The sequence below is a fragment of the Passer domesticus genome, chromosome 1, assembly GCF_036417665.1.
Source record: "Passer domesticus isolate bPasDom1 chromosome 1, bPasDom1.hap1, whole genome shotgun sequence".
NCBI lineage: Eukaryota > Metazoa > Chordata > Aves > Passeriformes > Passeridae > Passer > Passer domesticus.
Window position 1 is genome coordinate 45056605 of NC_087474.1, and position 12554 is coordinate 45069158.

Sequence of the window (12554 nt, forward strand, 5' to 3'; positions counted from 1 at the left end):
GAGTCTTTCCTAAACTTACAATGACTGTCATTGCCCACAGTCCATAGTGGGGGGAGTTATGCTGTGAAATGATGGTTTCCCAACCTCTTCCTTACTCCTGTGTCCCACCTCAGTGGCTGAGGGTGGGGAGAACCACCTCAGTGAGGCTCACTGGGAATTTCCAGTCCTTTGCAGGCATCTGGTATTTGCTGCAGCTCCATCAGAGTCTGACACCCTTCTGGGGAGGCCCAGGTCCCAGACTGAGGGTCTGGGGAGGGATGTGCTGCGTGTGGGAGCAGGCTCTGACCCCAGCATTGACTTCCCAAGGGAGTCTCCTTTGCAGCATTGGTGGGGATGGGTTCCTTGAGGGTTTTGGGTTGTGTTCCCATCTTCCCATGGTGTCCCTGCTATCAGCTACCAGATGCCTCATGCCCGAAGACTAGATGTTGGCCAAGCAGCACCACAGCAGCTTGGAGCTATCAGCTAAAATGAAGGAAATAAATAGAAATAACTAATTATAGATCCCTCCTTGGAGCAAGAAGCTGCCCAAACCTGGGGCATGACACCCACCCTGGATCCTGTGGGAAACTGGCCGGGAGGTGCCCCGGGTTTGCTCCCTGCAGGATCAGAAAGGGCGGCCAGGTGGACAGCAGCTGTCCCCGAGCTGGGGGGCTGCCAAGGGCAGGAAGCCCTGTAACACCGCCCGACCCTGGGAGATTTGGAAACCCCCACCTTGGGGGCAAAGATGTAGCAGCGGTGGGCATGTACAGAACTGGGGGGGCCTGCAGGCAGAGAGAGCTTGGAACTGCTCACCCACCATCCTCAGCTGAAAGCACAAAAGACAAAAAAGAAAAACATGGGAAGCGGTGAAAAATGAGCAGCCGAGCCAGCCAGGAGTCGAACCTAGAATCTTCTGATCCGTAGTCAGACGCGTTATCCATTGCGCCACTGGCCCTGCTCGAACACCAGCTGCTGCCCCCGTGCACTTCAGTACGATTCTCTCGCGCTGCCTCAGCCAATGGCGGCGCCGGTGAGCCCGCCCGGCTCCGCCCCCTCTCGCCATAGGCGGTGCCCGGCCCTGGGCTCGCCAGCGCGCCCGCGGAGGTTTGTCCCGAGCGGGGCCCCGTCGCTCCGGCCCCGGGACGCGTCAGTCGGGCCGGGAGGGAGCGGCCGGGTCGGAGCGGAGCCGGCGGCCGGGGACAGCCCGAGGGGACGGATGGCGGCGGCGGCACCGGTGGGAACCACGGCAGCGGCGGCCTACGCCAGCCTGAAGCTGTGAGTGACCCGTCGGGACCAGGGAGACGCGGTCTGGCAGCTGCCGAAGAGGAGGGAAGGGAGGAGCCGCCGGTGGAGCGACGGTCACCCGTCCCCTGCCGTCCCCGCCCGCCCCCGGCCCGTCCTCTGCCCTTTCTGCCGTCCCGGCTCCCGCGCTCAGCCGCCTCACCGCGAAGGGCTCGGCCTGAGGCGGCGGCTGCGTGGGGAGGAGGGCGAGGAGGGAGGACTTTGGCCGCGGACACGGGTCCGCTGTCGCCGTCCGTCCCAGCGCGCTGCGGGCGGGCGGCTCCCGGGCGGGCGGCTCCGTGTCTGTGCGTGTGTGTGTCTGTGCGTGTGTCTGTGTGTGTGTGTGTGTGTGTGTCGCTGCCCTCCCGCGTGTCCAGGAGATCGGTGCCCGCACAATGCCCGCACAATGCCCGCACAATGCCCGCGGGGCTCCCCTTGGCGTCGGGAGCCTGGGCTGCCTGCTGCTTGTGCAGGCTCCGTCTCTGGGGCCGTTCCAAAGCCACCTGGCCGCGCTCCTGTGTCACCTGCTCTGGGTGACCGTGCCTGGGCAGGGGCGCTGGGCCAGGCGATCTCCGGCGGTGCCTTGCAGCCCTGCCAGCCCTGTGCCCCCGTGCTGCGGGGTGCTGCTCTCCGGCTCGGGCACTGCTGGGGGTTGCAGCGCCGCTCGCCAGCAGAAGGTTCCCTAGGCGTTCCCTTGTCCATCGCTCTCTCGTGACACAAATGGGTTTTTTTGTCGTGAGTGATGGTTTTGATGCCAGTCGATGACTGAACTTTCGGGACTCTCCTGTGCAGAGCCGGCTGTGACTTTTGCAGATAAATTGTTCTCACTACACAGTATAATTTTATTATTAAAACAAAAATGTTTTAGTGGAGGCTGTAACCCTTTGAACACGTATGCCAGATGTTTGTTTGCTGCCTTTAGTACAGCAGCAGAAGTTGCATAACCGAAAGCAGTGCAAAGTTAACACTTCAGGAGTCATCTCCATTATAAACCCTCACACCGGTTCAAACTCCCGAGGATATTGCTCTGAGCATGAGACTCTTCATGACTGTCTGAAGCCAAAAGTGAAGTGTCTTTGTATGTCCTAAAGGCATTCCCAGGCTTTTGACCTCTAAACAGTAGTTGGAAGCGCCATAATTGAGTTGCTGATGCCATTTTCAGGCAGCAATATCTGAAAGTGACTCTTAAGCCTGATTTAACTGTACTTTATGCTCTGTTAAGTTTCATTTGACAGTCATCTTTTGGATTCAGAGCAAACAGATCTTTTGGAGGTCTGTATAAACAGCTTGCCATAATGCTGTTATGTGTTTCAAAGTCAGCAGGCTTCTTGTTTTGGTTAGGTAGTATGTGAGGGTACACCGACCCTGGAGATAATGGAGCATTGCTGAGGAGTAACATCATCAGTGATGGCAGGAAAACTTTACTTGGCAGAAAGCTTTTTTTTTTTTCTGCCTTTTTTTCTTCTCCTCATGTCACCTTAGCAGTATTTGTCTTTCTTTACACTTGTGATCTTTTTGGCTGCAGAGGAGCAAAGGCGAGTTGTGTGAGTAGCAGCTGTGTGACTTGTAGTGCACAGTTGTTCTTACTGAGAGTTTTTTCCAGTAAAAGCACTTTTCTGGATACAGGCTAGTAAATTCTCTCATTCAAAGTTTAATCTTGGCTAAAAGTGAGCTTTGATCTTTTTAGAACAAGGCTGTCTCAGATGTAGTTTAACATGAGTTTTTTCATCAACATGAAAACAGAATTGTTTTGTGCTCTGAGAAATGAGCTTATTTTCTTTTCTTGTCATTACACCAAGTTGTGATAATGGCTGCAGCCTTTCTGCCAAGCATTTGAAGATACAGGGCTGTAACTTGGGTGATGAGTCAAACCTACCAGCTTGTCAAGGTCAAAGGAGAATGTTCTCATGAAAAATCCAGGCTAGACTTCAGTTTGGGGATTTAGTAGTGGCAGTGTTTGGGTTTGGCTTTTTAACTGATTACTCACTGTCATGATGATTGGGTCAGCTTCTGCAACTCTAACTTTTCTGGGTAGTCAGCTGGTCCTGTATGGAGATTCCCTGATTGCCATGCTCTGCAGGGCCCCGTTCTGTACACCCAGCCACAGGTTCTAGCTCTCAACACAAACCCCTTGTATTCTCCCCTTATCTGAGTAGGGGTTCACGCCCTTTGTGCTTTGGCCAGTGTCATCAGGCACGTTCAGGTGGTAACAGTAAAAGTGCTGATGTCTGGCATTTGTGCTGCTTGTGGAACTTACTGAGTTACACCAACAGTTATGGGGAAAACTATGAACCTGAAAACTGCTATCCATACTTGTCACCTCTGTCATTGCTATATTTAATTAACACTTTCTGGTCGCCTCAGGAATAAATTGTAAAATTCAAACAGCTTTTGCAGGTGTTGCATCCACAACTGGCAGTGGAGATGCTGGTTCAGTTAATATATAAAACCTGATTGTTAAAGGTGTCTGCAGAACAGAGAAAATGCTGGCTGTTGTTTTGGCTCAATTAAAATATTTTTTTTTCTTTTGTTTGGATGAAGACTTACCTTGCTGACAGCCTTCTCAGTATCCTGTGGGTCCATGACACTAGCCGTGTTTCAGATTTAACTCCTCCTGCCCATGGTTAGGTTGCCTCACATGCTTTGTGAAAGTCCTTGTCAGTCTTTGGTAGCCACTGCACTTGAACACAGTGCCTTCCACTCGTGTGTGTTTGGGGCGAGGTCTAAAAGGGCATTGGTTTCAATAACACTTCCAGAAAGGGATTTGTAGGTGTTCTTTCTTCCTGCTCCATCTATGTAACTGCCATGGTAAAGCTCAGGGATGTTGGTTGAGCAGGACATCAACTTATGCAGTAAATTGTTTTTATCTAGAGTGAAACTTCACTGGAAATAGACCCTATGTAGCTAGGCCTTTAATACATGCCTTTTCTGTTTTGTTTTTAAATGGTATTTCCATTAGTTTTCTAAATCCTGGGGTTTTTCTCCCTGCAACAACTACTGCTGTATGGGAGATGTTCCAATTCCTTGAGCTGTTTCTGCTCAAGGAGTAATATTTATGGGAGACATATAATTAGCACACCTGCTCACCTAGAAAATCTGGAATCTCTGGAGTGCTGAAACCACCAGTGTGTTAGCTCTGTTACTTAACATACTGTTGGGACTCTGCATAAACTATCATCTTGTATCTCACTGCAGAGCAGTTTGCTGTGCTCAAGATCCCAAATGCATCTCGGTGCAGTACAGGGTGTGCTTCTGGGTTGCTTTATTACAGTATTCAGAGGCTGACATCAAAGAGTTTCCTGCATTAGAGCACTGTTAAGTATTTATGGTGAAATAATCAATTACTGAAGCAAGGATTTGGCTGCTGAGGCCTAGAAGGCTTAAGTGATATTGAGTGAAGCACTATCTTTAGTGGCCATTAGAGCATGCTGGGTCCTCTTTCATGCTGTATCTGAACACAGGAATATTCCTGTGTGTAAGATCAGCCTAATTAAAATGTGGGCTGCAACTGTGCATCATCTGTATGATACACAGTGCTGCTTTATAACGTAACTAAGGAAGTGAAACTTCACAACAAATACACAAACGAAAGAAATATTATCTCACAACTGTAAATGAATCTGACTTTACACTTGATGTAAGCAAGCAGTGGTTTGTGCTTTTTTGTTGTGGTTTTTTTTTTAATGTTTCTGTTATATTGGGAATCGATACTTTTCTCCTGCAACTTTGAATTGTAGGAATGAAATCTACTGAGTTGCATTATCTCTTGCATCAATCTACACAGTTTCAGTTGTAGAAGATTATAAAATTGAAATACAAGTCACCTTCAGTAATATTTGAAATGGGAATTTGGTTATTGCATCTCTTTCATACTTCTTCTCTTGAGTAATGCGAGTTATACTCAAAATATAAAATATTTGCATTTATCACTTCCTTTCTTTAGCAATACTGAGAAATAGTTTGTTATAATGGTGGTCAGTTTTCCTTTAATTAAAAAAAAAAGGAAATGGAAGGACTCAAATTTTGTGAAGATTTGACGTGCTGTTAAGTTCTAAGGGAAGCAAGGTGGTGAGAGCTCTTGATGTCTTGTATGGTTCTAGACAGCAGTGACAATGTAGCTGAGGAGCAGGCAGGCTCCACTGTCAAGTATGAAGTTTACACAAAACCAGAATGTGGCTGGGTGTATGAAAACCAGTTCTAAACATAACTACAGGCACTATGGCTTCTATATACTGCTTTCCTGATGTTTGATATAATACTGTCACCTGGACTTTTATCTGTCCCTATTTCATTAAAAGAGTAGAATTAATCTGGAATTTCTAATTGTGAATGATCCTTTCTTCACCATTTACTATCTCCCTGTCAGATGATTAAAATTAGCATGTGTGCTATCTGTCTAAACTTGTGATAGACATACAGGCTTGCTGGTGAGTACAGTTTGGAGATGAACCTATTCTTGCATGCTGTGTTCATCAGCTTCCTTTCTGAAAGACAAGTGAGAGGCAATCATCTTGACTCTAGCAATGTTAGGATAGAAAAATTCATTTAAGTGTGAATGAGACTACTAGCTAGTTCTGGTAATTGGTGAAGTTGTAAATCACCACTTGGGCTGGAACTGCTTGGAGTCTTGGCCTCTTCATCAACTATATTTTAGGAAATGTTGAACTTCTTGCACAAATGAAGCAAGGACTAAGTGAATCATCTTTCTGTTGAAGATTTTGTAGAGCACTAATTATCTCACTTCTTCTGAAGCACAAATTCAATATCTTGCAGGGCCTTAGGCTTTCCAGTTTGTGTTGCACAGCTTTATTTAAGGCAGTTTTTAAAGGTGATCCCAAGAGTGTAGTATTTGTTCAAGTTCTGTCAACTTTGTAGATTGGTAACTTCATTTCCTCCAGCCCCTGATTCTCCTCTCTCTCAAGAGTCAACAACATTTTTGTTTCAGACTGCTGCAAGCTGCTGAAGCCTTTTTGGTCCGTTGAGCTGAAACCAGGGATGACTTGCCTTACATTCTCCAGGAGTCTTCTGTCACCAAATTCAGTCCTGGAGAGAGCCATGGGAAGGAGGACTGAATAAATGTGAAACATAAATTTCTAGTTTCTCTTAAACTATAGACATTGTGTAAAAGGAAATGAAGATCATGAAGTTGTTAAAAGCAGTGGTAGTGGCAGGAAGTAATGTGGTCTAGGATTTGAGAGAGAGAAATGCTGGGATGTGATCTAGCAAAGTGGGGCATATGACACACAATGAGAGTCCAGCATCATTTGTAGTGGCAGCTCTAATTCTCTCCGTTTTCTTTTCAGTTTGGGGTTATTGAGATAAAAGACTTCTTATTCCTCAGCAAGAAGTTGTTTTTCTTGCATGTGGTAAAGAAAACATTTGTTTATATGACAATTATTTGAGATTTGCAAGCTGCTTCTCAGTTGGTTAAAAACAGGCTTTAACCAATGTGCGTGTGAATCTCTATAATAGTGTCACTGTAATAGTGTCATGGCCATGTTGCACTTTGTAATGTAAGGAGAGGCTTTAAAAAATATTGTCATGGATGGAAATGCTTTTTGTGCTCTGTACAGTCACGTGTTGTGCTCTTCATAGAGAGTGTTCAAAAACTGAAACTGTAGTTCTCAACACTTTGTTTGCGACCCGATAAGTTAATGTATTTTTCAATGTATTTTGCTTGAGATGCTCAGATGAATTAAGAGTCCATAAGTATCTGTGTTAATGGCAGAACAGGTGCAATATTAAACTTCACAGTCTCTTCCCAGTTGTTGTTTTAGCTGGAATCTTGTGTGTCAGCTGACATCCCAGAGAAAGACAAGCATTCAACTAAACCAATAAGCTGCAGCTTTCTCTTGTGGAAAAAATGTGTCCTGCTGCCTCCTGCCAGTTAGCAATAGGTTTCTGACTGCATCATAAATAGTATATCCTCTTTTCTTTTTAGATTCTTTAACAAAGTTAGGGTTTGTAGATGGCTTTAAGCTTGTCTTGCCCCTGTTCTGTCTGTGTAAGCTTGTTTGCTTTTTGCCATAAAGACAGCTCCCGTTATTGCCGTGAAACTCCCCTAAAGAGTGGGGGTACACATGAGCATGTCATCAAAAACAGAAGCAATGGAAGTAAAGTAGGTGTTTTAAGGCTTCAGTGTTCAGTGAACTGCATGTTTATATTTCTTACTTTGATGTTTTTATTTTCAAAGAGTAAGCATTTAATATGTGTACATGAAAGATTTAAGGATGCTGATTTACAAAGGAAATACTGTAGATATGTTTCCTATTTTAGGACCCATAGACTATAATGAAATTAAATTATCTAATGAACACTTAACTATTAATTGCTTTACAGTTGGTTGTATTATGTTGTTTGGTGGATTTTTTTCAGTTCAGTATTTGCTCTCCTTAAACCTACAAGATTGGTGTTACTAGTACCCTGTTCTAACCAGCATCACCCTGCTCTGTTGTGGCCCTCCAAGGGCTGCAGGTGGATCTGTGCTCCGCCATGGACCTCCATGGGCTGCAGAGGGACAGCTTTGCCTCACATCAGGGGCTGCAGGGGGATCTCTGCTCCAGCTCCTGGAGCACCTTCTGCCTCATTCTGCCCCGACCTTGGTGTCTGCAGGGATGTTTCTGTCACATGCTCTCCTCTCTCCTGCTGCAGTTGGTGTTGTACTGAGCATTTTCCCCTTCTTAAATATGTCATCCCAGAGGTGCTGCCACTGTCACTGATGGGTTGGCATTGGCCAGCAGTGGGACTGTCTTGGAGCTGGCTGAGATTGGCTCTGCCAGGCACAGAAAGCTTCCAGCAGCTTCTCACAGGAGCCAGTTCTGTAGTGGCCCCCCTCACCCTGCTACCAAAACCTGGCCATCAGACTCCTCTGATCTAAATTAGGATTCTAATTCAGCTTTCTGAAGGATTAAAAAAATAAAAGATGCGTAGAAATGCAAGATCTATTTAGGGAGAAGGAGCCTAAAAATACCTACCCTGTTACCAGAACAAGAATTTTGAAACTCTGACCCCACATCTTGTCAAGCCTTAAACTAACAAAAATCACTGTAAGAGTCAGGAGTTTAAGTGTTTGGGGTTTTTGTTTGTTTCCTGAGCATTTCCTGCATACAGCTACAAGCCACTTCTGCATAACCCTCCTATTGATGCACAGTATAACATGTCTGGCTTCTTGCAAATACCACAATGGGAGTGTTTTTAAGGAACACTTCTAAAAACTGTTTATGACTAGCACTGGGTTTTGTGGGGAAGGAAGGGAAAGATGGCAATGACGTGTGAGCAGGAAGTCGATGTGTGACTTGTCTGTCTGGTGCAGGGATACACGTTAATGCCATGTGTGTTATGTAGATGTGGCTAACTCTGCTGGGAAATGGTCGTGTTGAGACCCCTGCTTCAATAAATCAGTGTATCACTTGAACTTTTCCATTTCTTTTGTGTTGTTTCCAGTGGATTCTTAAAACACTAATGTGAAACGTAATTTCACATCAATATGAAATGTAATTTTGTACATTACATTTATGTTTATTAAACTTGCATTAGGGATGTGATCTGATCTGTTAGGAAGTTTTTGGTTTCAAAACTTCTGATTTTATGTTGAGTTTTGGCTTATCAGATATGGCTCAAGCTTAGAGGAATTAGAGTGAACCACTTTGTACACAAATTTACTTTCATGTCTTTACCTTATGGTAATAAAAAAGGATTAAGATTGTTAAGCAGGCCATGAATTTTGCAATAACTGATGAACTGGACTTGTTTTTTCTTTGCACACTGCCAGCATGAGTGGCTGTTGGGAAGCAATCCAGTGAGAATTTTATTTTGCCGCTGAAAGAAGTTGTAAAAAAATCAAGTTGTAAAATTGATTGCTCTGTCTTCAGGTGGTGAAGAATAAACAAACCCAAAGTAAGTTCTGCTAGACTAATTACTTTTTCCTCTTTATTCCCTTAAAGGCATATAACACCAGAGAAGTTCTATGTGGAAGCCTGTGATGATGGAGCAGATGATGTGCTTGCTATTGACAGAGTCTCCACAGAAGTCACTCTTACAGGTGACTCTCCTCACCAATATTTCTCAGTACAGTCTTCTTGTCCTTTTTGTCTGTTTTGCTCTAGGAGTCCAAGAAGATCTTCAGAACATTACTGAGATAGTTTTTCAATCTTTAACAAACATAATTGTCTTTATTTTTAGTTACTGTTTAAAACAATGCTCTGTATTTTGTTCTGCAGGGCTTTGTTTCAAATGCCTTTTGGCTGTGGGTTACCAGGGTGATAGTGCTTGCCTGTTCTTTCCTAAGACTGTCCATCACAACAAGGGAAGCTGACTCATCCACGCTAGTTGGGGTTGGTGCTAGAAGTTTAAGATCAAACAGGGAAAGGATTGAACACTGGGGTTCTTCAGCTTTTGCAAATTGTCCCAATGCTGTCTTTGATATAAAACTGAAACCTGACTTTTCATAAAGCCTCCAGAAATAGCAACAGTAAAAAATCCCTTACTGTAAATTTTCATTCTGTGTTGCAAATCCAGGTTCAAAGGTCAGTGGGAAGAGTCTTAAGCCTGTTGATGTCTTGAAAATTTTAATGAAACAAAGAAAAATGTTAGTGTAACAAACAGCTTTGATTAAATAATAGTAAAATGAAGGCATTGGGAGACTTCCCTTTTGATAATTCAGGAGTTCGGTAGCACAGTATTACTGATCTCCAAGCAGACAGCAATGCTACAGTAATAGTAATATAAAAGCAGTCATTCTCTTTTATTAGGCTTCTTGTATACTTCATGTAAGGGCAGTGTGCCCATCCCACCGATACTTTTGGTATCACAGTATATTATTTCAATTTCTCCTTCAAAACTGTCAAGATAGTTAGTTATCCCATGTCTTTTGTCAGTCTACGTTTCTCTCACTGCTGCTCTTTTATCAGATGAATCTGCAAGGTGTTTAAAGCAAAAGAAGATTCAAGGGTTACCTTTCTCTGTTTTCTGAGTTCTGGGAAAATGCTTTATCCTGGGGGATGACTTGAGTTTCTTTAGATTTCTCTAACATCCCTTCTGTTGTTTTAGAAACGTAGATAGATTAAACTTACACATGCCAAGTCTTCTAATTGATATTTAGCTACTTTTTGGATCTCTTGTACACTGTTTGGAATACTGTGTCCCTTGCCACATGTATGCTGCTGTTGGTAGTTTTGCACAGACAGCTTAGGTCTTCTGAGACAGAAATACACTAAGGCTCAGAAGATGCAAACAGACCTGGGAGGCACAAGCACTTATGGTTTGGTTATCCTTTGTGTTTTGATGGCTTCAAAACGAAGCTTCTGGAAGCTGGCAGGACAATACGTTACTGAGGAGTCTACTTGCTATACTATCGTGAAAATAAGCTTGAATTTATTTAATTGAATGACTACTTTGATTAAACGTGAGAAATTGGTTAGAAAGTGGGTTAGAATCCCAGATCCTCCTCCCAAAGCTCTATCAGGCTTTGAAATTCTGATGCTTTGTTTTTTATACTTAAATACACTTATAAATATAAGTGTATAAATATTATTTACAAATATAAGTATATTTATGTATAAGAAACAAAGCATCAGAATACTTATAAATATACTTATACTGTAGCAAAACTTGATTTGACCAGGAAGGCTGGAGAAACCTAGTTTTAATTGTGTTCCAATACAGTCATGAAAGAAGCAGTCTGAAATTCTGATGTTCTTTTTTTCTGCTTTTCAGTTAAAAAAGATGTTCCCCCTTCAGCTGTTACAAGGCCTATATTTGGTGTTTTGGGAACAATCCGATTGGTGGCAGGTAAGGAGAACAGAACTCTGCTCTTTAAAAATACTTTGACAAAATAGATTGCTGAAGAAGCTTTAAAGGCAAAAATAGTGTTTGCAAGTATCTGAGGATGCATTTTCATCAGTATGATAGGCTTTCCTTGTGGCTTCTAGAGGATGGAGGCATCCAAATCTACTTTATCATGAATGTGTGTGTAACTCTTAAGCCAGGAGGTACTCTAAAGGTAGGGTTAACTGGTAGTTGTTTGAGTTATAAGGAATGCATTTCAAATGAGCGCAAAGAATCTCATTGTCACTATTTTAATCTGAGCTGCAGCATTTGATGCAACAGTCAAGTGTTGCATTGTGAAGCTTGATCAATAATCATGGTACACAAATAGCTGAGAGTGACTGGAGGATAGACAAGTAGATGCAGCTGTTCAAGTAATGATTGTGTTGCAACTGCCGTACAAATATGAAGAAAATCCAACATGAAAAGGGCAGACTGGAACAGTGCTAAGTTTAGAGAGTTTTAGGATAATGTAAGAATGAGGTGTCCAGTTTTTCTAAGTGTCCCGGTGGTCAGGTCTATGCAGCCAGTGTCATGAATACACCTGATGCATAAAGTGTAAGCTTTTGGGAAAGTAAGCATTGCTGCTCCAACAATCCTTTTTGTAGAATTTGGTAGAGTTTGAGACTGAAATACTCTGAAAAAATTATGTAATAAGCAGCATACATACTGAATAAAATCCCCATATGTAGAAAGGATTAAAGATCACTCACTACAGTATTCCCAACTGATGCAAAGGGTCATTGTGTTGAATGCAGTGACTTCTACAGGATTTTAAAAGTGCTGAACTCTCTATGCTCATATTCTAAAGAATTGTGGGTCTGGCAGAGTAAGAGCAATGTAATGGATACATGTGTCTTAGGGACTCAAGGAGTGCTGACTATTTTAAAACTGAACTGCCCCAAAGGGGAATTGTCACCACTTAGAGGCTTGGTAATGACTACTATTCATCTGCCTGAATATTAAATAAAATATAGAATATGTTAAGTCTCTTAAAAGCTTGGGTTTTTTTCATTCTGTCCCCCAGAGCTTTGCACTGAGTGTTAGTATACAGCTGTCAAAGTAAAGCTATTATCAGTTAAATTAAGTGTTTAGCTAAGTGTTATTAGGCAGTTCACTGCTGTTAACTGTAAAAATGGCCCTGTGTCTAGCAATGCAGTATCTTTAACAAAGAGAAATATTCTTTGCCTATTGCAGTATGAAGAGTAAACTTTCTTTTCAAAAACAAGATGACACTGAAATAGGCTATGCTTAGAAATACGGTTGTGTGGTGTTCACCAGCAAGTGTAAATTAATTTCTCTTGAGTGAACTGTCCATGATTGTGGGGTGGGTTTTTTGCTTTGTTACTCATGCAACTGGGGAAACAGCACACTTGCTATCTTAAATAGGTAAAAGAACCCCAAATCTTTGTACCATTTTGAATCTGTTAGGAGGAATATTTTTTCATGATAAGTTGAATAGTCTTTTT

At 43.1% G+C, this 12554-nt stretch overlaps 1 protein-coding gene and 1 non-coding gene across 3 annotated transcripts in view; one reads left to right on the forward strand and one right to left on the reverse strand.

Annotated features, from left to right (window-relative positions):
* Positions 1–861: 861 nt before the first annotated feature.
* Positions 862–934, reverse strand: TRNAR-ACG (transfer RNA arginine (anticodon ACG)). Its single transcript has one exon. It is a non-coding gene; the product is annotated as a tRNA-Arg (tRNA).
* A 150-nt stretch (positions 935–1084) lies between these two features.
* SACM1L (SAC1 like phosphatidylinositide phosphatase) overlaps positions 1085–12554 on the forward strand; it is a 29499-nt gene continuing 18029 nt past the window's right edge. The window contains exons 1-3 of one of the 2 annotated variants that reach the window (XR_010361226.1): positions 1085–1254; positions 9204–9301; positions 10975–11049. Coding sequence is in view for 1 of the 2 variants with exons in the window: in XM_064417802.1 (XP_064273872.1) it covers positions 1196–1254; positions 9204–9301; positions 10975–11049 (232 nt within the window). In the remaining variant the exon portion in view is untranslated. The remainder of the gene's footprint in view (positions 1255–9203; positions 9302–10974; positions 11050–12554) is intronic. The other variant, XM_064417802.1, reaches the window with a different exon arrangement.